Source organism: Ambystoma mexicanum, chromosome 2q (genome assembly GCF_040938575.1).
Source record: "Ambystoma mexicanum isolate Mex_15411 chromosome 2q, UKY_AmexF1_1, whole genome shotgun sequence".
Lineage (NCBI taxonomy): Eukaryota > Metazoa > Chordata > Amphibia > Caudata > Ambystomatidae > Ambystoma > Ambystoma mexicanum.
Window position 1 is genome coordinate 1007463123 of NC_090924.1, and position 21841 is coordinate 1007484963.

The 21841-nt window shown below is 43.2% G+C and overlaps 1 protein-coding gene across 5 annotated transcripts in view; it reads left to right on the forward strand.

Moving 5' to 3' along the window:
- Positions 1-20219, forward strand: part of HYCC1 (hyccin PI4KA lipid kinase complex subunit 1) — a 711655-nt gene extending 691436 nt beyond the window's left edge. For 2 of the 5 annotated variants that reach the window (XM_069648331.1, XM_069648333.1), the window contains one exon: positions 438-20219. In XM_069648331.1, the coding sequence (XP_069504432.1) occupies positions 438-1042 (605 nt within the window). In that variant the 3' untranslated portion in view covers positions 1043-20219. The remainder of the gene's footprint in view (positions 1-437) is intronic. The other 3 variants (XM_069648329.1, XM_069648330.1, XM_069648332.1) reach the window with 2 other exon arrangements.
- The last annotated feature ends 1622 nt before the right edge of the window (positions 20220-21841 follow it).

Sequence of the window (21841 nt, forward strand, 5' to 3'; positions counted from 1 at the left end):
CCAGAGTACCTGTTGGGTTTGCTAAAATGTCTCCCATAATCGGGGCAAATTGGTGGATACTGATAATCATCTGAATTGATTACTCTGATTTCTGCTTGGGATCCTGGGCTCATGGGCACATATTAATATGCACCTACTGGTATCGTTCTATTGGGAAGTATTCTGATCTGCTTCTAATCTTCTGCATGAATAACAGACTGACATTCTCCACATTCTGCCATGTTGGCATGCATCTTTGATTGCTGTTTGTAGCTTTAGTGGCTGTTTGCCCACTGATTTGTTACTTGTCTGTGCAGTTTTTAGTGACAATGAAATGGCTCTTTGCACAGTATAATTGGTTGCAGGCACTGGCTTGAAGTCCTACTGTGTCATATGTACTCAATGAGAAAATGTTGACACTCTAATTGTCAAGTGACTTTTTCTGTTTTCTTCACCAGATGCTGTCGATTTAACAGTTCAAGAAGAGCTGACGGATATTTCTGAAGTCGATGAAGGATTTTGTTCGAGAACTGCCTCCAGCACAAGCCACTCTGTCACATCCCATAACAGCAACAACAGCAGTAGTGGGGGGAAGCCACCTTTGGCGAAAAGCCAGCGGAGGTCCGGAGGATTGAAAGCTAGCGGGAAAGATAAAGAACCTGCTGGTGAATCTTGCCGCGAATACCTTGCTAGGAAGCAAACCCAAAGAGCCATGAGTGAAAATCTTGAACTTTTGTCTTTAAAAAGACTCACTTTAACAACAAGCCAGTCTCTGCCCAAGCCTGGTAGCCACAGTTTAGCCAGCACTGCCACTGCTGCTTTCAGCAAGTCCTTTGAGCAGGTGTGTGGCATTACAGTCTCAAACAGTCCAGCTAATCCTGGTGGCGGTGCAGGTGCTGGGAGTTATGGGAGCGACTCCGAAGTCAATAGGTTTTCAGCGTGTAGCTTGCAGGAGGAAAAACTGATGTACATATGTGAAAGGACAGAGCTTGTCGTTCCAAGCAGACACCAACCGAGCCAGCAGAGGTCTCCCAGCATCTGCATTACTTTGTCAACAGATTAGTACTTGAGGTGCTCAGCGGGATATCACTGGCAATGTTGACAAGTCTGTTGTGTTATGTTTTCCAAAGTCTAATACTATGTACATTTTTCTAATAGTTTACTTGCTGCATGCCTACATTGACCTATTCCTTTTGTGATGACATCAACAGCATAATTTAAGTGCTTACTCTTTATCAATGATAATAGAAGATATTCTGTCTCAACAGGTATAGTGATGGAAGTGGGTACATCCCGTTCCCAGAAGTCACTATGTTGCATTTCATTATCTTCTGTTCATTCCATCATCTGTCAGGAGTTTCCATATAGTTCTGGAGTTTCTATTATGATGCAGATGAATCACTAGTATTGGGTTGATACCCACTTCATATTTGGAAATGTGAACTGCATATGTTCTAGTCCTTTTGGAAGAAAGATTGAGTGGAACATGTTATCGAAGTCTTCAGCATTCTCCGTAACATACTCAAGTGGCAAAGGAAACGTCTTATCATTGGATGACCCAAATATTTTGTCATTTCAGTGGGAGTGGGTCACGATACCGAGGTAAGGTTGTTGCAGGGCAATTTACCATGGCCATCCGAGCAACAGGGCAAGGTACAGCTGAACAAGTAACTGCAGGGGTGGCAGAGAGGTATGTCCTGAAAAATGCAAAAAACAATACAGGGTTCACACGCAATAGGTATGACATTGAATCAGCATCCAGCCCTGTAAAAAAACGCACAAAAGAGGGGAGTTGGCAGAACAGACAGCCCCATGTACCTTGGAGGAAATGGATTTTCCAGGGAGCCAACTCTCCCCTGGAGCAAAAGCTGGCCCGTTAGAAAGGAGTGGTGAAAATACAGGTAAAGTGGGCCTGGGGCGTAGATGGCGAGGGCTGTGGCGGGGGATCACATAAGCATGCACAGGATAGAAGCAAACCAAACCCCGATTGAAGAGGGTGAGTCTTGGAAGCTGCAGTGCTGAGCCGAAGTAACCTTGGCAATTTTTGCAAAGTGACCCTGATCCCTTTGAGTAGTATATGCATTGCAACTATCCACAGAAAATCCTATCTGACCATTGTTTTCATCCACTGAATGCTATCCTTTTTTTTAACAATAATATGAATCTATCTAGACACATCTTTTTGCTCAAAGAAAATGAGTAGAGACTCTCTCTCTCTCTCTCTCTCTCTCTCTCTCTCTCTCTCTCTCTCTCTCTCTCTCTCTCTCTCTCTCTCTCTCCTCTCTTTTTTTTTGGCACACTGATTGTCACCACGCAGAGTGATATTTCTTTTTCTTTCCTGCTCTGGTCCCAAACTCCACTCAGCCCCATCTGCTTCTTGCCCCACCTCTGTCTCAGTATTTGGCATTTTCCTTTACGCAAATAGGGAAAAACCTATCATCTGCCTTCTGATGGTGTAGAGTCCTGAGCTTAAAGGAACAAGAGTGTTTATGACTATGTTGTATCGGGTCGTACATAACTTGCTAAGCAAACAAACATAATCTAAATAACCCTTATAAAACTATGATACCTATTTCATTTATTTGTAATATTTTGTGCTGACTTTGTGCCAATAATTACCATTTTTGTGTAAAAGTATGTGTGTGCTCATCCACAGTCCTACCTAAGGACTTTGTAATTTTTCATGATTTCTGAAGTTATTGCTCTGTCAGCCAGAACATCTGGTGAAAGGAACTTAACTATTACCCCTTCTGCAGTTCACACACTCTCTGTTGGATTATCTTATCATTGAACACGTAAAGCAGTGACTGGCACCGAAAAATGAGTAGACCCAGGATTCCCATGACTTTCACTGTTTCTTATGCACAAATTGATCTCTGTGGGAACACCATGGAGTTCAGCAATGCAGCGGTCATTGTCAATTGGATTGATGTGGACTGTGCCTTCTAATTTCACTCATAGAGAAATAAGGCACAATACACAGGAATCTGGCCTGTTCACCAACATATAGGCTTTGGAATTCACACACAATGTTTTAAATCTGCAGGGGAAACTCCAAATAGGAGCTTCCGCAAGGGTTTTCCCATTGCATTATGGAAATGAGTGAACCAGGGGATCGACATGGAGAAAGGCACAGAAAGCCTTTCTTTGAACTTTTTCTCCATGACACCCTCATTACGAATTAGGCTGTAAGAGCGAGAATGGCAACTGACTTGCCAGCTATTAATACCTTTCTTGCACGTCTTAAAAACAGGCTTATCTACAATACATTCATCAGTTTGTGAAGAATAGTGGCTTGTTTTATGAATATCTTCCTGTGTCCCTTGTTGACTGAGTACACGACTAATCTCATATCAAAGGAAATCAGTGGATTAGGAATTGATCTACCCAGAGGTCAGTTGTTCCTTATGTTCTCCAACCAATGGTTCTAATACGGCCACCGCACATCCCTTTCCTCTATTGTTATAGCCTGTAGTAGAAGTATGGAGGAAAAGGGACGGAGCATAACTGTATTAGAACCATAGGTTGGAGAACGCAGAGAATAATTGGACTCGGAGTATATCAATTCTCGATGCATTGATGTCCTGTTATTGTTTAGAAATCTGGTAAACACGGTGTTACTCTTTGCTGAAGCACCAAGTGGCATGTTCTGCACATCACCTAGTAAGATCTCTCAACATCTATCAAGAATGATTCCAATTAGTTTGGAAATGTATAGCCCAATATACTCTGTCACAGGTTAAAATCTAGGTCTATGGATCAGAAAGGGCTTGTTATGCCCCAAGAACTGATAAAATCACAATTGTTTTATTTATTGATTTGATCTAATCTTTGACCACCCTTATTATGCTGCTTTGGGGTATCACCTATTTTCCACATCATGGCATCAGGTGAACATTTTCTTTTTTAATAGTTTTCCAGGGGTTGGCCACTTTAGTGCTTTAAATTGAAACCTCTAAACAGACGTTTAAAGTGTCTGTACCCGTTTGTCCACTGATATGAGACTTGATCAAAATAACGTATTGTCTTCTATGAAACTGTCTTTTTACTGTGACGATCCTATCTTATCAAATCTTGGGCAGGTTTGTGGCTTACTGTCATAGGTCCTGACCCTTTCCAATGTGTTGAAAGGGGATTACTGTGATGCCTTTGATGAGCAAATGTTCGCCCGTCGAACAGTTGTCCCATTTCATTATTTTTTTAACCATTTATAAATTGTGAAATTTTTACCTGAAGGCGTTGGGCTGCTCTACATCCCTTTGTAGATGTTCAGTTGTAGGACTTGGCTGCAGTTATCGCGTGACACTTATAAAATCTAAAATAGTATCCAAGCATATCCTTAAAATCCTGCAATAACAGCAACACATACTTTAAGTATAATATAATTGAAACAAATTAGATTTTAAAAATGCTTCGAAAAGGCAAGTAAAGTGGAACGAAGGCTGACTTCCAGCCTGTGGAAAACTTGTGCACAGAGGTTATGATATAGCATTTATGTTTGTAGAACTCGAGACGAGAATTATGCCACGTTGCCACAGGCAGCCACAGAATGTCCAAGGTCGGCTTGGATCTAAGAAATGTGTATGTTCACTGCCAGATAAACCGCTTTGCCCAGCACCACTATTTGGTAGGTAATGTAGCAGATTTTCAATGAAGTACGCTTGTAAATGGGATATTGCATTGGTCACTTTACAAAGCACAGGTCACTTTCTTTTTTGTGTGTACATTTTATCATTTTTCACAGATATTGAACAGAATTCAGGAACAGTTAACATGTTATCCAATAACCTAACATCAATATTAACATATACAGTAAGTTGGTCATTTAAATAATTGATCAATTCCTAAACAAATTATAGATATCCAACAGAGTTAACTAATTAAAAAATATATATATCAACACCATACTGCTACCAACCCTCTGAACACATTTACTATAATTGTAGATCTACTGAGGCCCAACAAATAGAGAAGAACAAAAACTACAACAATAAAAAAAATTACACACATACACCAAAATGTAAAAACATGCATTCAGATATTTTTGCTCGGATCTTCTTTCATACAATTTATTTCTATGGACCATATAGATCATTAAATGGTGTCCAAAGATCTAAATAGACATCTTCCTGATTTCTCCCATGATACATATATTTCTCAAAAGCTGATAACAATTGCACATTGGTAACCCAATTCTCCACTTGTGTTTTTTTCATAGTCTTCCACAATCTCAATATATGTTTCACTGCCACCATTAAAGCCCTGTAAATCCAAAATCTATTTCTGCTAGCAATCACACACCTTCCCCTATCAAACAAGAGAATTGCAGAAAAGGGTGTCCTCGGGAAGTCTAGAGATAATACTGTGTCCAACCTGTCCAATACATCCCCCCCAAAAACCAACTGATCTAGAGCAATTCCATAACATATGAATTAGTGTCCTCCTCTCCTTCCCACATCCCCAGCATACCTCATTGTCCAAAAGGTCAAGACTATAAATGCACGATGGCATCTAGTACAAGCAACACAGAATTTTCTGATGTGCAAGTCTTAGACTTAAATCTAATTTACTCCTATAACCTACTTGCTGTACCTTTCTCAATTCTTCCTCAGAAATAGCACATTCTAACTCAGTCTCCCAAGTGCTTTTTAATTTGTCCTACGATTTAATAGTGGAATGGTCTAAGGGCATTAAATTAACATAAGCAGACACCATGTAAATATAACACATCCTGAGGGTTCCTTTTCCATTGGGCCTGATAACATTCTCAGCCTCTGATGTAAGCGTGTCTCCATTTCTTCAAATTTACCTAATTCTCTGTCCCCTAGACCAAACTTCTTCTGCAGTTCCAAACAAGATAGTATCTGCCCATCCTGCATGGTGTCCCCTATCCTCGGAATACCTTTTTGGATCCAACTGCGCCCGCAAAGAGATTTATTTGCAAGCTGGAGTCCTGGATTCCCCCAAACCCAATGCTTTGTAATGCAGATAAATGTTCTGCTCAGTATCAGTTAGCCAAGTGGTAAGAATTGCATGTGTCGCATCTATAGTCGCTAATCTATTTTGATTCATGGGAATTTTTCCCCATTGAATAAATGTTATCTTATTCCAATGGGTAAAACACATCTCTTTCAATTGTCAGCCAAAGTGGTTTGTGTGTATTTGTGGGCATCATCTAGTGAGCCTTCTTTAGTATGAAACCTCAATGATACTTATTAAGGGCCGGAAAACCAAAACCACCTTCCTGTATACTGTGTATCATAATATATCTAGGGATTTTTGCTTTCTTCTTCTCACCCCACATAAAATTCGGAAATATACTATCAACTTTTTTTAAACTATTTTTTGGTGAAAAGCAAGGGAAGCGAATGGACAATATTTAATACTTTTGGCAACAGGGTCATTTTAATTGCATCGACCTTGGCCCAAATTCCTAGGGTAAGCGCTCCCACTTTCTGATATCCTTCATTAATTCCGCAATCAAATTTTACATTTAACTCTACAATTTTCTTCAGATCCTTCATAAGGTATATTCCCAGGTATTTTACCTGCGGAGCTGACCATTTACAGTTCCATTCTGCAAAGTAATTTTGTCTACACATACGAGAGTGGGAAGACCTTTGATTTCTCCCAGTTAACTTTATGCCCTAAGAGTTTACTCACTCTTTCAAATGCACTTTTCAAAGCATTACTCCATCTTCCGGATTTGATAGTGTAAACACATATCATCAGCACATGATAATACTTTAATTTCTGTATCTCTAAATGTAAGGCCCCTAATCCCTTCTACCCTATGTATGAATGCAATAAACGGTTCTAAAGCAATGTTAAATAAAAACTGTGATAGTGGGCACCCTTGCTTTGTGCCCCGTTCAAGTTTTAATGAGTCAGAAGCTTAATTGTTCACCCATATCCTCACCGTCGCATCATTATGTAGACATCTAATTGCCTGTAAGAACCGTGCTCCAAACCCCATCCTCTGCATAGTAAACTTCAAGAATGCCCAATTCACTCTGTCAAATGCCTTCTCAGCATCTATAAAAAAACTAGTACTGTATCTAGAATCCCATTTGTGCCAAGTCCTAATGTTGTCATATCCAAATCTGTCCCTCATAAAACCGACTTGAGATTTGTGAATTGGGTACCCAATACATTATCTAGCCTATTCGAAGTATTTTCCAGAATATCTTAACCACGTTAAGCACTGAAATTGACCTGTAATTACCACATTTCTTATGGTCTTTTACCAGGTTTCGGAATTAATGTTATCGGGGCATATGTAGTCCCAAATGACCTATAAAATTCTGTTGACAAACCATCTAACCATGGCATTTTGCCAATGTTGAGTTGTTCAATTGCCTGTAAAATCTCTTCCATCTCAAATTTGGCATCCAATGCAACACTAGCCTCGGCTTTTAACCTGGGAACGTCTAATGCACTAAAAAAGTCCTCCAAATCGGATACTAATGGGAAGGTGTCCTCTGTGTATATATAGTTTTATAGAAAGAGTGGAGACACTGGAAATCTCTGTGCTTTCAATAACGGTTCCACCTTGCACATTCTCTGCTTTGTATATATGATGTCTCCATCATCCCCTTCAATCTACTAGCTAGTAATCTACCACTTTTGTCGCTGTATTCCCAGTATTTTTGTCTCGTAAAAAAAGACCCCTTTCCGCCAACATATTAGTTTTATTCTTCAAATCTTCCTGCGCACAAGTCATCTTCAGACGGTCTCCCAATCTTTTAGTACGTGTATATTTATGTTGTAGGGCGGCAAGCTTTTTTTCTAGCATATGTAACTCCTTTTAGTCCAGTCTTCCTAGAGTAAGAAGCCCTATTGATCAATTCACCTCTCACTGTAGCCTTAAAACTATCCCAAACCATTTGAATATCTGTTGAGCCTTTATTTTCTTTAAAGAACTTCTCAATAAATGTTTTAAAATGTGTTCTCTTGTTCGTCTTTTAAAATACCTGTTTTCATGCGCCATCTAAAAAAACTAGATTTTTCCCCGCCCATTGTAAGGCGTAAATCTACCAAAGCGTGATCTGAAATTTCACTTTCCCTAATATCCGTACGTAATACCTTATCAAGCAGCCTATCTGAAATCAGTATATAATCAATCTGTGAGAAAGAATCATGTTTTGGTGAATAAAAAAGGAGTATTCTCTCTCGGAAGGATGTATAGTCCTCCAAGCATCTGCTAAGCCAAATCTCTTAATAAAAAGATTGAATTCTTTACTTATCCCGTGGTTCATACACTTACATGACGCTGAGCCGCCAACAGTGTGATTAAGGACATAATTAAAGTCTCCACCTATTATAGTGTTGTCTCCCTGCATATCACGAAACAATTGGGTAATATCCCCAAAGAAAGACTTATTTGGTGGACATGGACCATACACGCATCTTATTGTTATCACCCTACCACTATAAAGCATGTCCACAAAGATTATTCTGCCTTCACTGTCGATAGCTACCTTTTTAATTTTTAAATTGAGGCCCTTCCTAAATAAAATGCAAACTCCTCTTGATTTAGAAGAGTGGCAATTTGAAAACTCACCTGAGTATTTTACATTGGCTGGATATTTTCTAGTCTCTTCTAGTAAGTGCGTTTTTTGTAAGAATACCACATCAGTCTTTGTTCTCCATAGCCTGGCCATCACGTTTTCCCTTTTTTTAGGCAGTTAATTCCTTTAACATTCTAGGTCACACACGCTAAGTCATTCATTTTACATCAAAGTAACTTATATATCACAGAGTCATCATAAGTAAATCAGTAACCAAGTCTATTTGCATTGCCTATTTAATACACTCCTGTAAATAATTAGAGTGATCTTTGTGACCATTATAGTCTTCCTGATCCTTTAGAAATCATGCATCCTTTCCATTGCAAACAAACAACATAATAAACAGAAAAGGGGAAGAGAGTATCTACCACCCAACATAGTGATATAGACAATTCAGGAGACTGTATGAACAGGAAACATATATGAGGGCTTATTGTTCGTTTGTCCACAAGAAAGAAATGTGGTCATTGATGACAAGTTAGTAGAGAAATATATAATGATGTGTATGTAGGGGTAGGGTTATTGCCCAAAGACATATTAGGGTTTTAATAGCCCTGACCTACATGACAATGTAGCAATCACTCAGCTTTGCTGCTTGCTAGCTAAAAAAGTATATTCAGCTGCAACGTACCACATTCCCATAGCAAACCGAGAAACGTCACAGTTGATATCCTATAGATATCAGTGAGCGATCCTAACAATTACCGGACATCTAATTGAAACTGTGAGCCCTCACTGTGCGGCCCTATAAAGTTTAAACCTGTTGTAGCTTTATTTATTCTACCCACATTCAAGATAGCTAAATAATGTACAAACCTAGGAAAGATGCTTTGCATGAATAAACGAACAAAAGAGATTGCATGCAGATAATGTTAAATGATCTTTCTGACAATACTAACAACTTTAAGTATCTACCCACCTCCCCTATCATCAGAACCTGTGACATAAGTTTCCAATGCTAATGGCAACTTGCAAATCGCAAGGTATACTTCCCGTGTCTTCACTAAATTTCTCATACTGACCCATTTTAGGTAAATCAATGCAACTCTCATACACCTACGTCCCATCCCCCTTTCCTCCATACTGTATAGGGCTGTCCCTCGCTAGGGGCGGGAGACTGAACCTTTTTCACCAGAAAAAGTCTAAATTTAGCAGCACACAGGGGCGCGGCCCTGGGAGCATGCGCTCCCCTGACTCCGCCCACTGACACCACTCCACAGTCCTCTTTTCTGCCTTGACAGCAATGGACCGCTTTTACCAGCGATCCTGGGTTAGGCCTCCGGCCTAGTAATTCCACATGCTCTTCCCCTGAGAAGTGCCTTTTTGTCTTCTTCTTTTTTGTCTTTAATCAGATAACTCTGGCTCCATGCTTCTCCTGGCGCAGTTCGACGTTCGCAGGCTTCAGCAGGTGTCCAGCGTGCGAGGGGCTCTTCCCTACATCCAACCCCCATGTTCTCTGCCTCCACTGCCTTGGCCCCGACCACGGCTGGCAGGGCTGAACCTCGTGCGACTCGCTAACACCGCACGCTCTGAAGAACAGGCTAGCTCAGTGGAGGGAACCCTTCAGAAGGTCGCCTACAGAGGGCTTGAAGGAATTCATCAAGCACAAGTCCAGGCCTAAGGTAGGGGCACTTGTTTTCATCTGCACCCCGCAAGGGGCGACTCCTTCCCAGGTTCTTGTACCAGTGCAGGTACCTAGGCTGCTACAGCTACCGGCGGCCAGGCCGAGTGGTTGCGAGATCCTACTGTTGAGGGCACTGAGGGACCGCAAGGTTTTATTACCAGGTAAACGCCCTAGTGGCTACGCCCTAGTACCGGACACATGTCTGAGGGGGTGCCTGTATGCAGCACTTCTGGCGACACAGCTGAGGGCAATCTGCCTACCAGGCCCCGTCTTGAGGTGCAGGGTAGGCCTCCACCACCAACAGTCATGGAGGAAGTCAGGTCCAGCGCTGCAAGTACCACGATGCAGGCACGTAGCATGCAGCCCGACAAGATGGCCGCCGACCCAGATAAAATGGCGGCTCACCTGACACCGTCCCCCTTTGAGGACCAGGTGGGGGAACGAATCTCCAAGTGGGACTGGTCTTCACCGGGCACGTGGCCTTCAGGATTCCCGTCTTTGTCGCAGGGGAGATGCACCCAGCAGATAGTACGGCAAAGTGTGCCCAGGTCTCAACCCATGCCCCCGCCCCCAAGTGCTCCACTGGCCTGTGTGGACAGGTTTTTAAAAACATTTCTGACCCTCATGAGGTCTCCGCAGATGGGCATCATCCTCAAGTATGTGATCAGGGAAATGCTCCCTCCAGCTCTGCCGCTATCACCCACGGCCACTCTGCCCGTGGTTTCAGTGCCTCCGACTCCTATGTGCAGCCCCAGCTGCCCATGCCAGTTCCCATCACACAGGCGCCCACGCCTCCTACGGTCTTGGCAGCCCCAAGGCTGCCGCCTCCTGTCAATACACTGTAGCCCCCGACACCCAGCACTCCTCCAGCGGCACCTGACCAGCAAGACATCTTGGTGGACACGGATAAGACCCCGACACACCTTTGGTGGTCATGGCCTTCCATGAGCGGCTCGCCGGATTGGTCGAATACCTGGGGCTCCCCCAGCCGGAGGTGGGGGTCTTAGCAGAGGTCCTCACTCTATGCCCCAGGGCTAGAACGAAGATTCCGATACAAAAGGACGTGGTGGCACTGTCTGAAAAGGAATGGCTTAATCCCCATTCGATGCAGTATACCAACAGGCCCCTCGATGCCAAGTTTAGGCAGATGGAGGGGGTCCCCCTCTTGCTGTCGGCACACCCTCAGCCACACTCTGTGAGCACCGCAGCCTCGATCTACTCCAAGCTATAATCGTCTTTAGCTACCCCAGCCTCTGCACTCCTGCATAAGGAGGAGAAGATGCTGGAAGCATACAAGAAGAAAATGTATTCCAACGCTTCCCTTCATCTTCGTCAGTTGAATGCGGACGCTATGCTCGCTGCAGTAAACCAGTGGCTTTGGTGGGAAATCGCTGACTTCCTTCCGAACTTCAAGTGCAGAGTCAGGCACACTTCAAGGTGGGGCTCGCTGAGGCCAAAATTGTGGCGCAAGACATTGAGTCCATGGTGGCGCACATTGACGCCTCAGGCCGTGCCATTTGCATCGCTATGGATATGAGAAGGACTGCCTGGCTATGGGCCACCAAGTTCAACCGGGAGCGCATACTGGACCTTCCCTTTGAGGGTGGCGACCTGTTCCATTCCACTACGGACGAGGAACTGGATAAGAACAGTTCACATACTACCAAATCCTTATCCATCCTCACTAAAGCCACTCCTAATGCATACAGCTAGATGCACCAGTGTTCAGACAAGGGTTGGTCGTTTGGTGGCTTCTGGGGCTTCCAAGAACGACGGTCCAGGCGACCGGACAAGTCCCTGAGTCAGCATCGGCGCAAGCAACACAAGGCCGCGCACAAGGGCTTTTTTCAGTCCCCCTCCTCAACCTCGGCCAGAAAAAAGGCAAGACACGCCCATCCGGGTCCACGTGTCTCTGGTGGGGGGCAGGCTTGCCCTTCACTCCCAATGCTGGCGCACGAGTTTCGCTGACCCCTGGTTCCTCTTAGTAGAGTCCACAGGCTACAGCCTACCCATTCCACTCTCTCCTCCCCTCTGCTCCCACAGATTGGGATAGCAACTCGGTTGGTGGAAATTTGCTCGCTCGTAAAGAGTCGGGCAGTGGAAGAAGTCCCAGCCTCCCAGTGGGGTCTGAGCTTCTATTCATAGATTTCTGCCATACACAAGAAGAACCAGGTGGGACTGAGAGTTGTGTTGGACCTTTCCACCTTGAACTTTTCCCTTCCTCTTCAAAAGTTCAAGATGGTTACTGCAGCGCTTATAGAGGAGACATTGTGAATGGGAGACTGGATAAGCTCCCTGGACCTGAAGGATGAGTACCTACACATCCCAATTGGGTAGCCCCATCCGTCCTTTCTGCGGTTCAGGATGATGGGCATTCATTTCCAATACCAGGTTCTACCCTTTGGCCTCACCAGGGTCACCCATATATCCATACCTAGACGACTGGCTCATCAGGGCAGGGGCAGCAGAGGCTGTGCACCACACCACCGCTGCCCTCATGAACAAACTTCACGAGCTGGGATTTTCCATCAATCTCAAGAAGTCACAGCTGGAGCCCATGTAGAGTCTAACTTTCCTGGGCCTCATCTGGGATATGAGCTGCGAGTGAATTTTCCTCTTGGAGGCCATATCCATAGCCATCAAGAAGGCCACAGAGCATTTCCTCAGCAGAACAGTGACCTTGGCATGGTGGTACCAACACCTCTTGTGTATCGTGACGGCATGTCTCATGGCAGTGCCGCATACGAGGCTCAAAATGAGGCGGTTGCAGTTGCACTTTGCAGCCTCCTGGAGTCAGGAGAGGGGTTCCCAGGCGGAGCTTGTCAGCCTCCCACTTCAGCTCCACCAGGACCTAGTGTGGTGGAGCATGGATGACAACCTGCGGATAGGCAGGACCTTTCGTCAACCAGCACTTCAGGTTACCATCACCACAGACTCATCCCTAGAGGGCTGGGGAGCTACCCTGGATGGCCACAGTGTCCATGGGGTATAGTCCCATCCGGAGCAGGAGGCCCACATCAGCTGGCTCGAGTTGATGGCAATCTGGCTCGCTCTCAAAGCCTTTCTCCCGATGATCAGTGGCAAGATGATCATCATTGAAACGGACAACTGCACCAGCATGCATTCAATCAACGAGCAGGGTGGCACCGGGTCTCCTCCCCTCTGCACGCTAGCAGTCAGCATTTGGGAGTGGCTCCGGTAAACAACATACACTTGTCAGAGATCCACTTCCCGGAGGAGGCCAACCTGGAGGCAGACATCCTCAGCAGGCTGGGTGCAGACAACTATGAATGGCAGTTGGACGAACAGGTCCTGCAGGGGATCTTCAACAGATGGGGTCATCCTCAGGTGGATCTCTTCACCACCTGGGACAACAGGAGGTGCCTCCAGTTCACATCCTGGCAGGGACAGGGCTAGGGCTCTCTGGGCAATGCCGATCCAGTGGAACAACATGAACGCATATGCCTTTCCGCTCACTCCCCTGGTACAGAGGGTAATTTGCAAGATAAGGGAGTCCAGACACCTCTGCATCATTCTCATAGCCTGTCAGAGCAGCCCCCGATGCATCTTCCGCTGGGCCCAGCTCATCTACTATCACAGCAGGGAGGCACAGTTCCCCCCCCCCGACCCCCCAGAAGTTAGCCCTTTGCAGCATGGTTCCTGAACAGGTCACACTAAGGCATATGTATCTGTCACAGGCCAACCGAGACATCATACAGGGAGCTAGCAGTGATGCTACCAGGAGCCACTACAAAAGCAAGTGGACTAGGTTTCGTCACTGGGCGAAATCAAAGGAGGTTGATCCCCTGACCTGCAGGTTGGACGACGTGTTATCCTTTTCTGCACACCTCGTAAACACGGGTGTGAAGGTAGACACATGCTGCACCTCTCTGGCGGGAATCGGAGCCTAGCAGAACTCTGAAGAGGAGAACCTGGTGGTTAAAAGACATCTGGCGGGCCTCACCAGGCTCTACCCGCCTATCAAGAAGCCACACCCGGTGTGGAACCACAACGTGGTCTTGGGTGCCCTGGCGCATAAACAATTCAAGCCAATGGCATCTGCAGACATCCTTCTAGTCACCATTAAGACGGCCCTCTGAGTGGGTCTTACCTCTGCACAAAGAGTCCGTGAAATCCAGGCACTGGTGGTGTCGGAGCCTTACACTACTTAGAACTCACCCCGCATTCTTACCTAAGGCAGTCTTATTTAATCGGAATGATGAGATAGTGCTACCCACCTTCGTGGACCCCAAGGACGAGGATCATAGGGTACTGCACTGTTCAGATATTATGCACACTCTAAAATTCTACCTTGACAGAACCAAGAGCTTGTGCAAATCAGAGGCTCTCTGTCATCTTCTGTGGATCTAGGCCAGGCTGTCAGGCTTCCAAAGCCTCCATAGCAAGATGGATGGTTGCAGCCATCAAAGAGGCTTATGAGGGGCAGCACAAACCACCCCCAGCAAATATGCATGCCCACGCTATCAGAACCAAAGCCACAGTGATGGTTTTCCAGAGGCATGTTCCGTGCCAGATCATCATCAAGGCAGCTACATGAGCTACGCCTTTGGCCTTCTGCAAACACTACTGCTTGGATGCAAGCTCCAGGTCGGACACAGCGTTTGGTCAGGCAATATTAAGGAACTTGTTTTCTTAAGATGGTCTCCTCTCCACCCTGAGGTTACATTCAGTTTTAATCACCCATACAGTATGGAGGAAAGGGTCCGGGACGTAGGAGTAATTATGTTACTCACCGTAGTGACCAACGTACTCCTAGTCCTTAGTCCCCTTGCCTCCATATGTCCCACCATCCTCCCCCCGAATAGAACTGGTGTCATTAGTCAATGGTAATATTGTTGACGTATCAAAGGGGACTGAGGAATGGCGCCGGTGGGTGGAGTCAGGGAGCGAATGCTCCCAGGGCTGTGCCTCTAAATTTAAAGGGGAAGAAGATTTTTTGTTGGCTAAAAATGTTCCATCTCCTGTCCCTATACAGTATGGAGGAAAGGGGACTATTCACTAGGAGTAGTTAGTCACTACGGAGAGTAACTTATCATTTCTCCAAAACACTTCGAGACATCCACTCACCTAGGGAACAATATCAGCCTGCAGTACCTCAATTAAAATTACTTTAGAGAGTCGCAAGCATGCTTACCATAGTGAGTTCTATCTAATAAATCTGTACACAATTACATTCTACTCATGTCTTGTTCCTTCATTCCTTCCCATCCTCTCTCCCGCTGATTACAAGGGTATTCAGTAAAGCACACTAGGTTTGCAAAGAATTCCATTTATACTCCATGCAGCTACAGAAAGATGCTCCTTTGTACGTGCCTCAGATCAGAACCTGTATGTCCCTCCTATATTGAAGGGGTTGCTGATGATCAACAGGGTGCCTTTGCCACCTCCAAGCTGAGTGACTCAATACCATAAACATTTCACCAAATAATTACCATAACCATGGTCCGTGCAGCCCACCCCTGGCACCGTGTTAATGCCGTGAGGAAATCTAGTTGGGCGTGGCACATGTTGGGCTGTGCTCATTAAACAGATTATTAGGTAAGATTTATACCGAGGGTTCCCATCTGAAGCTGAAGGCAGCAATTCCACCCCGCCCCCCGCAAAAAAAAGGTGTATTACTAGTGGCTTCAAAATGTGTGCATGTTTACTATCTACACACCTCAATTATCCATAACCCTTATTGGGCACCCCCCAAGCGAGCCTCACCGTCCCATTTTAGCTCCAGACACGTTTACACACTACACAAGTAGGAAGCAGCAGTCCTGCAAATCACAGCATCTGGCCGCCCATTAGTAATAAATGAAATCTGTCCAGAGCAGAAAGGAAAGGCTGAGACAGGGGTGGGGATGATGCATCAGCGAATAAAAGCACAAGCACTTCAAAGCAGCTCTAAGGCTAAAGATGGGGAAATTGAACAAACAGTTTATGGATTTGATCATTAGTAAGGGTGTGATAGCCATGCATACTTGGTTTTATTTTAAAATTCAACAGCTTCACAAGAGTTCACCTTTCAAGCCCCCCTATACAGTTAGTCAGACAAAGTGAATCAGTGTCTTAGAACAGCTTATATAATACAAAGGTCAGGCACATCTGTACATGTATAATTCAGCCCTGCGCGGTGTCACTTTTAATAACGACCTTTTGGCTCCATTTTTTTCCATATCCGCATCATTCTACTTCTGACTCATTACCTATTGAAGCCTAGGTTCTTTCTCTCCATCTCCTGTTTCTCCTTTCTTTCTGCTTATTATCCTTTATACTTTGTTGTTTTCTTTCCTGATGACCCTCCTGACCGAGGAAGGCCCTGATTGTCATGCAAGGAAGAAAAAGAATGTCAATTCAAGCAACCAAATTCACTCTAGATGACACCTGGATGAAAAGAACTGTGTAATCCAAAGAGCTGCTACAAGGTCCATGGGGCAACGTTCTGATGAGTGTTTCAAGGCGAGGCTGCCCAGTACCCGAATCTGCTACTCTGGTGCTCATTGTGTCTGTCTCTGCTCATTTTCCGAATACCAAAATGTCACAGGGCTCACTGCAATCAAATACTTCCTGAATTACTTGCGCATGTCTCTTGCCATCGTAAGGTCCCTTTTTCATAGTCAGTCGTGCTCGCTTCAAATGAGAACAAGCAGTCGTTTTCCAACGGTTTCAACCTTCGGTATTATATTATATTTAAATATAATTATGAAGGCTTTTTGTAATCGAAACGAAATAAGTAACCGAAAATAAGGAAATATATTACATTACCATTCGTCCGGTGCAAATGTGATCCAATATAATAATAAAGGTAGACCACATTTTCTTTTTTTAATAATAAAAAGAAAACAGTTTTCTTTTCTTTTTTCCCCGAGCTACATTCCTTTGTCTCTTTGTTGATTCTTCCATTGGCTCTTGATCCAGGTCAGATAGGAACACCTCTGCCCCACGGAGTTCAGTAAAAGAGTGAGCTTGCCCATTAATCACTTCTCTGAAGATTGCAGGGTAGACCCTGTAATATTTTAGGTTCTTGCTTTATCCTTTGCCATATTAAATGCCATTCTCTTGTCAAGCACATCTGTGCTCAAGTCTCCAAAAATCATAATTATGTAGCCCCCCTGCCCCTCAATAGAGGTCACCCAATGCCTGTGCTCTTCTGAAAATTAATTATTTTACAGGAAATCTCAGGCTCTTCACAATAAAGCCTTGTGTTCTCTGTCCCGTTGCTAGTTTTGGTCCTAGAGACCTATGAGCTCTCTTTATTTCAAAAGGCATTTCAGGGTCTAGCTTAAGTAATTTTATCAGACATTTCTCCATTTGTCCGGAAATCGTTCAATTAGGATATTATTTCTCCTAGAAAAATGTTCCTGTTCAGAGGCTTTAAGGCATAATATCTCATTTTGTATTGGTAATTCCCTTATTTGCTCAGCAAATCTCTGTGTGTCTTCATCCCCTGTGTTCAGGTGACTTTCTACTGAGTCAACTTTGGTGGATAGCTCAGTATTTCTTTCCTCTGAAGCAAACAATTTTGTCTTGATGTCTGCAATGTCATATGTCACTTTGGTCAAAAGCTCCAGAAGTTTGTCATCTCTTCTTTCACCTTCAGTAGCATCAGTATCCCCTCCTTTTTGCCTTTTAGTTGGTTGAGATGATTCAGCAGTGGCAAGGTTAGCCATTGTAGCAGTAGACGATCAGTTCAGGGCACAGTTCAGCTTCAAGCTGCCATTCCTGGATAAGAGAGAGTCTACTTTTGGAACCCCTAGAGAATGATTGCTATAGAGACTTAAAGGTTGTGAGACTTAGAGTGTGTGGGATGGTGATGCCCCTCCTTGCTTAAGCATTGAATAATGAAGAGTAATTTTTCATATTGAAATGTAAATCGTCGTTTTACTTTACAATATTACCATAAGTAGCAATTAGATTTAAGCTCTTATTTTGAGTCCATAAAAAAGACAAAAACTGACAGTACATGGTGAAAATCTGTTTCATGTGATGAGAAAATCTTGCCATGCCTAACATATTGTAAAAATGCCTATATGATGAGAAGATTTTCACAAATTATATTTTTTTGTATATGTTTAGGTTCTGCATCTTGAATTTGACCTTTGTACTGTGGTTTCATAATTTTATAAAACACACACATGCAATGGCTGCCCCTGTGTCAGAGCACCTTAGTAAATATACGTTATGAACTTGTAAGCTTTATTTTGCTTTTAAGCAGCAGCAGCAGCTAGCGATGCACACATTTTTTTAATCCTACTTATTTTAACTGCTGTTTTCGGTTGTCTCTGCTCCACCCATCACCGAGTGAGATGCTTGTTTCAGAACAATGTGCCATGCTTTGTGCCATGTTACCTATCATTGCATGTACAGTTTCCCATGTTAATTCTGTAAACCCAGTGCTCTTTTCCCATATGCCCTTTACTATGGAGTCAAACATTTGCATATGAAATCATATAGTTACATCTGTTAAATAACTTACACTTGATACATTTTGAACAGTGAATCGACATTTTATTTTGTGTTTGTTATTTGTAGAAATCAGGACACAAAAACTGGTTTGTGAATTGTTGTACATTGTACATGTTGTGTGTTTATTGTACAGTAGAGTTTAGTTTCAATAAAAAAAGAGAACTTCAACCTTCATGCCTTAAGAGAATGATGTGATATGTTTTGGTATGAGAACAAAGACTGCACTGCCGTCTCTGATGTGACCATTTACAGGGAGTGAGCAAATCTGAAATTAAAGGAGGTGATCGGCAAGTCCACAAAAATGTTGGGGTGAACGAAAAGTATTTTAAAAAGCCTTTCAAACTTCTTTTCTAGAAATATTTTTCACATGGGGCATGGTTGTGTTTTGTACAGGCGTTTCCGAGCATATTTGTTCATCTATTTTGAGCCTTTCTTGTTTTGCATGTCATACATATGTACTGTTTCCGTACACAATATCGGTAAACCAGAGGTTTTTGGGCACAATAAATGTATAGAAAAATGTTGTAGGAATCCCAGTTTGAAGAAAAGGGACACGTAGAAATAAGAAGTAGATGATGCCTGAGGAACATGGCGGGAATGCTAGTAGTTCTGTACTATCAAGACACCCAATGCCATCAGAATTGGCTAGAACATTCAAGGAATGGACCATCAGCACTTTTTGTAGAGGGAAGTCAGCCTTTTACTTGGAGGAACCACCACTGCTAAGGATGTATCTTCGACACAACAGTGTGCATACCACACATCAGACTAGTAATATTCTCAGCATGTGTTCTGCTATCCAGTTTGTATTCAAAGGCATCCTTTGATGTGGCGACCTCTATAACGGACTGCTGCTGTTCTAATGTGCACATTCCTTTTTGGAGACTTTGGTGCTTTTATTCAAGAAAGAGGAGGCAGCGAGACAGGTACTCATGGAAACATGATGGAAGATTAACTTTGTCAAAATACAATCATCTCAACACTGGGTTTCCTTTTGTCAGAAGCTTTCCAGAAGGTTGTTACCATTCATTTCAAAGTTAAAGAAGGTTGTTACAATTCGTTTGTACGTTTGTCTTGATATCTGTTACCCTGGGCTCAGGTCTCATCACAAGCTAAAACACCAAAAGCCTGTACAGCTAGGATTCCTACGACAGACAACATTGCACAGTAGGTTTGATATGATATATATTATTTATATCGCGCTATTACACAGGTGTTTCAGAGCACGACCAGGCAAAGCGAGGGGAACAGGGGAGAAACAAAAACAACGATCTTACTAGGCCCAGTGACATTGAGAAGGGCGTTGGGCTAGTGAGGAAAGTTAACTGTGTAGTTCTGGACTTACGAATCCCTCATGGTGTTCCTCAGCTGTGCCGTGCTTTTTTGTTTCTATATTTTAATGTGCATGTAACATAAACTGGCAATCCCTTCTGGGGACCACACGTCTATCATTGATTGTTAGTTATTAACTTTTTATAAGAATCTAGTAAAAATGTTCAATGTTTTCTTTTGTTCTGCTGTGATATTAATTGAAATAAATTGAAATGACCCATGATTTATGAGGGACAATGAAAGGGGTTTGTTTACCAGATTTCTTTACTCATGCACCTTTTTGCTATTCATCGTTGCATCATCACTTTCATTCATCCTATCATTTAAGGGTCACTGTTTTCTTACTTTTTATTACTGTACATATACAAAAAGTAATCTCCCATAGGTACGTGTAGAGTTTATATATAAAATGTACCTTCATTATGCTCCTGCATTGAATGCCTCCTAAACATATGGAAGCTCACATAAGGTGAACTCTAACTTTGATGTGAGTTGTGAATACGTACAAGAGGTGTAGATGACCTTTACAGCTCGTACTTGTATGCAATTTACATCTCCCGAAACTGACATCAAAATCAGACCTGTATCCAGGATATGTAAATTGTGTAGCATACAAACTTTGAAACTCATGTGCCTCTTCATAGAGTTTGTATCAAACATGCAAATTCATGAGATCTCCTGAAAACTTGAACTGCTCATGCATCAAATATACATAAATCTTAAACCGTGAATATCTCAAAATTTGCCAAGTCGATTTTCCAAATGTCTTTTAGTGCATCAATTCCTGATGAAATCTAGGTGTATGGCAAAAATTGGGAAAATCATAGCAGCCAATTTTAAGATTATTGGGCAGAAAAACCCCATGTAAAAAGGTGTTCAAAACATGATCAAAGTAACACTTTATTACAATATGAAGCCATCCATGACATTTTGCATGCAGAGACACCTAGCTACAAATTGAGATTTTTTCATGCAAATTTCAAAACATTTTTTTAAACTTTATATGTAAACAGGCTCACATCACTACCAGTTAGACTTGACCATTACAGCATTAATGCAAAAAGAAAGCATCAGCGAGTTGCACTTCATAACGTCATAGGCATTCAAGTCAATAAGAGAAAAGGAGATACCAGAATCTTCTATAGGAAATTAAGGCTGCTCCAAGGGAGCCCTTTCTTTGGACTATATAAGACATTGGTCATAAGCATGGTTCATGAGACAGTTTTCCTATTAAGAATAGGCACTCATTAACATTGCAGCCTCGTGGTATCAAGCGTTACCCCCTCTCCTCCCTCGTGGTTTCATCCCCACCTTCCAACTCCCTTGTCTGAAGAAAAACTTTAACTGGGTCCCAGATGTCATTAGGCCTACCTAGCTCGAGCCGATAACCATGCACAATATTCAAGGGCCACATCGCAGCACCAGGATAAATCTCTTAACCATCTATCGGAGGTCGGGCTACAGAGCTAGACCTGAGTATTAGGACACACCTCTTAGCTAGCAGCATAGATATAGATAACGGCTTCCTCTGTCCTTTAGGTAATCCTGGGAGCCACCCAAACATACAGCATAGAAAATCTCGGGGAAGATCCTGATAGATCATGCAGCTTGTCCTTTCTGTTGCCAAAACTTAACCAAAGAAGGTGTGAGACGGGCATGGTATCAAGAGAGACACAGACTCAAAATAATTTAAAACCTTTATTTACTAAGGTTCCTGGGTTAGTGGAATGCCAGACTGGCCCTAACTCGAAAGGGATAGTTCCCTTAACTGATGTTTCTAATGACCGTTGTCTAATGGTCCAAAATTAAGGTCTGTCTGTGTTTAAACCTTTGCTTGCCCTCACACTTTACAAAAATTAGATAG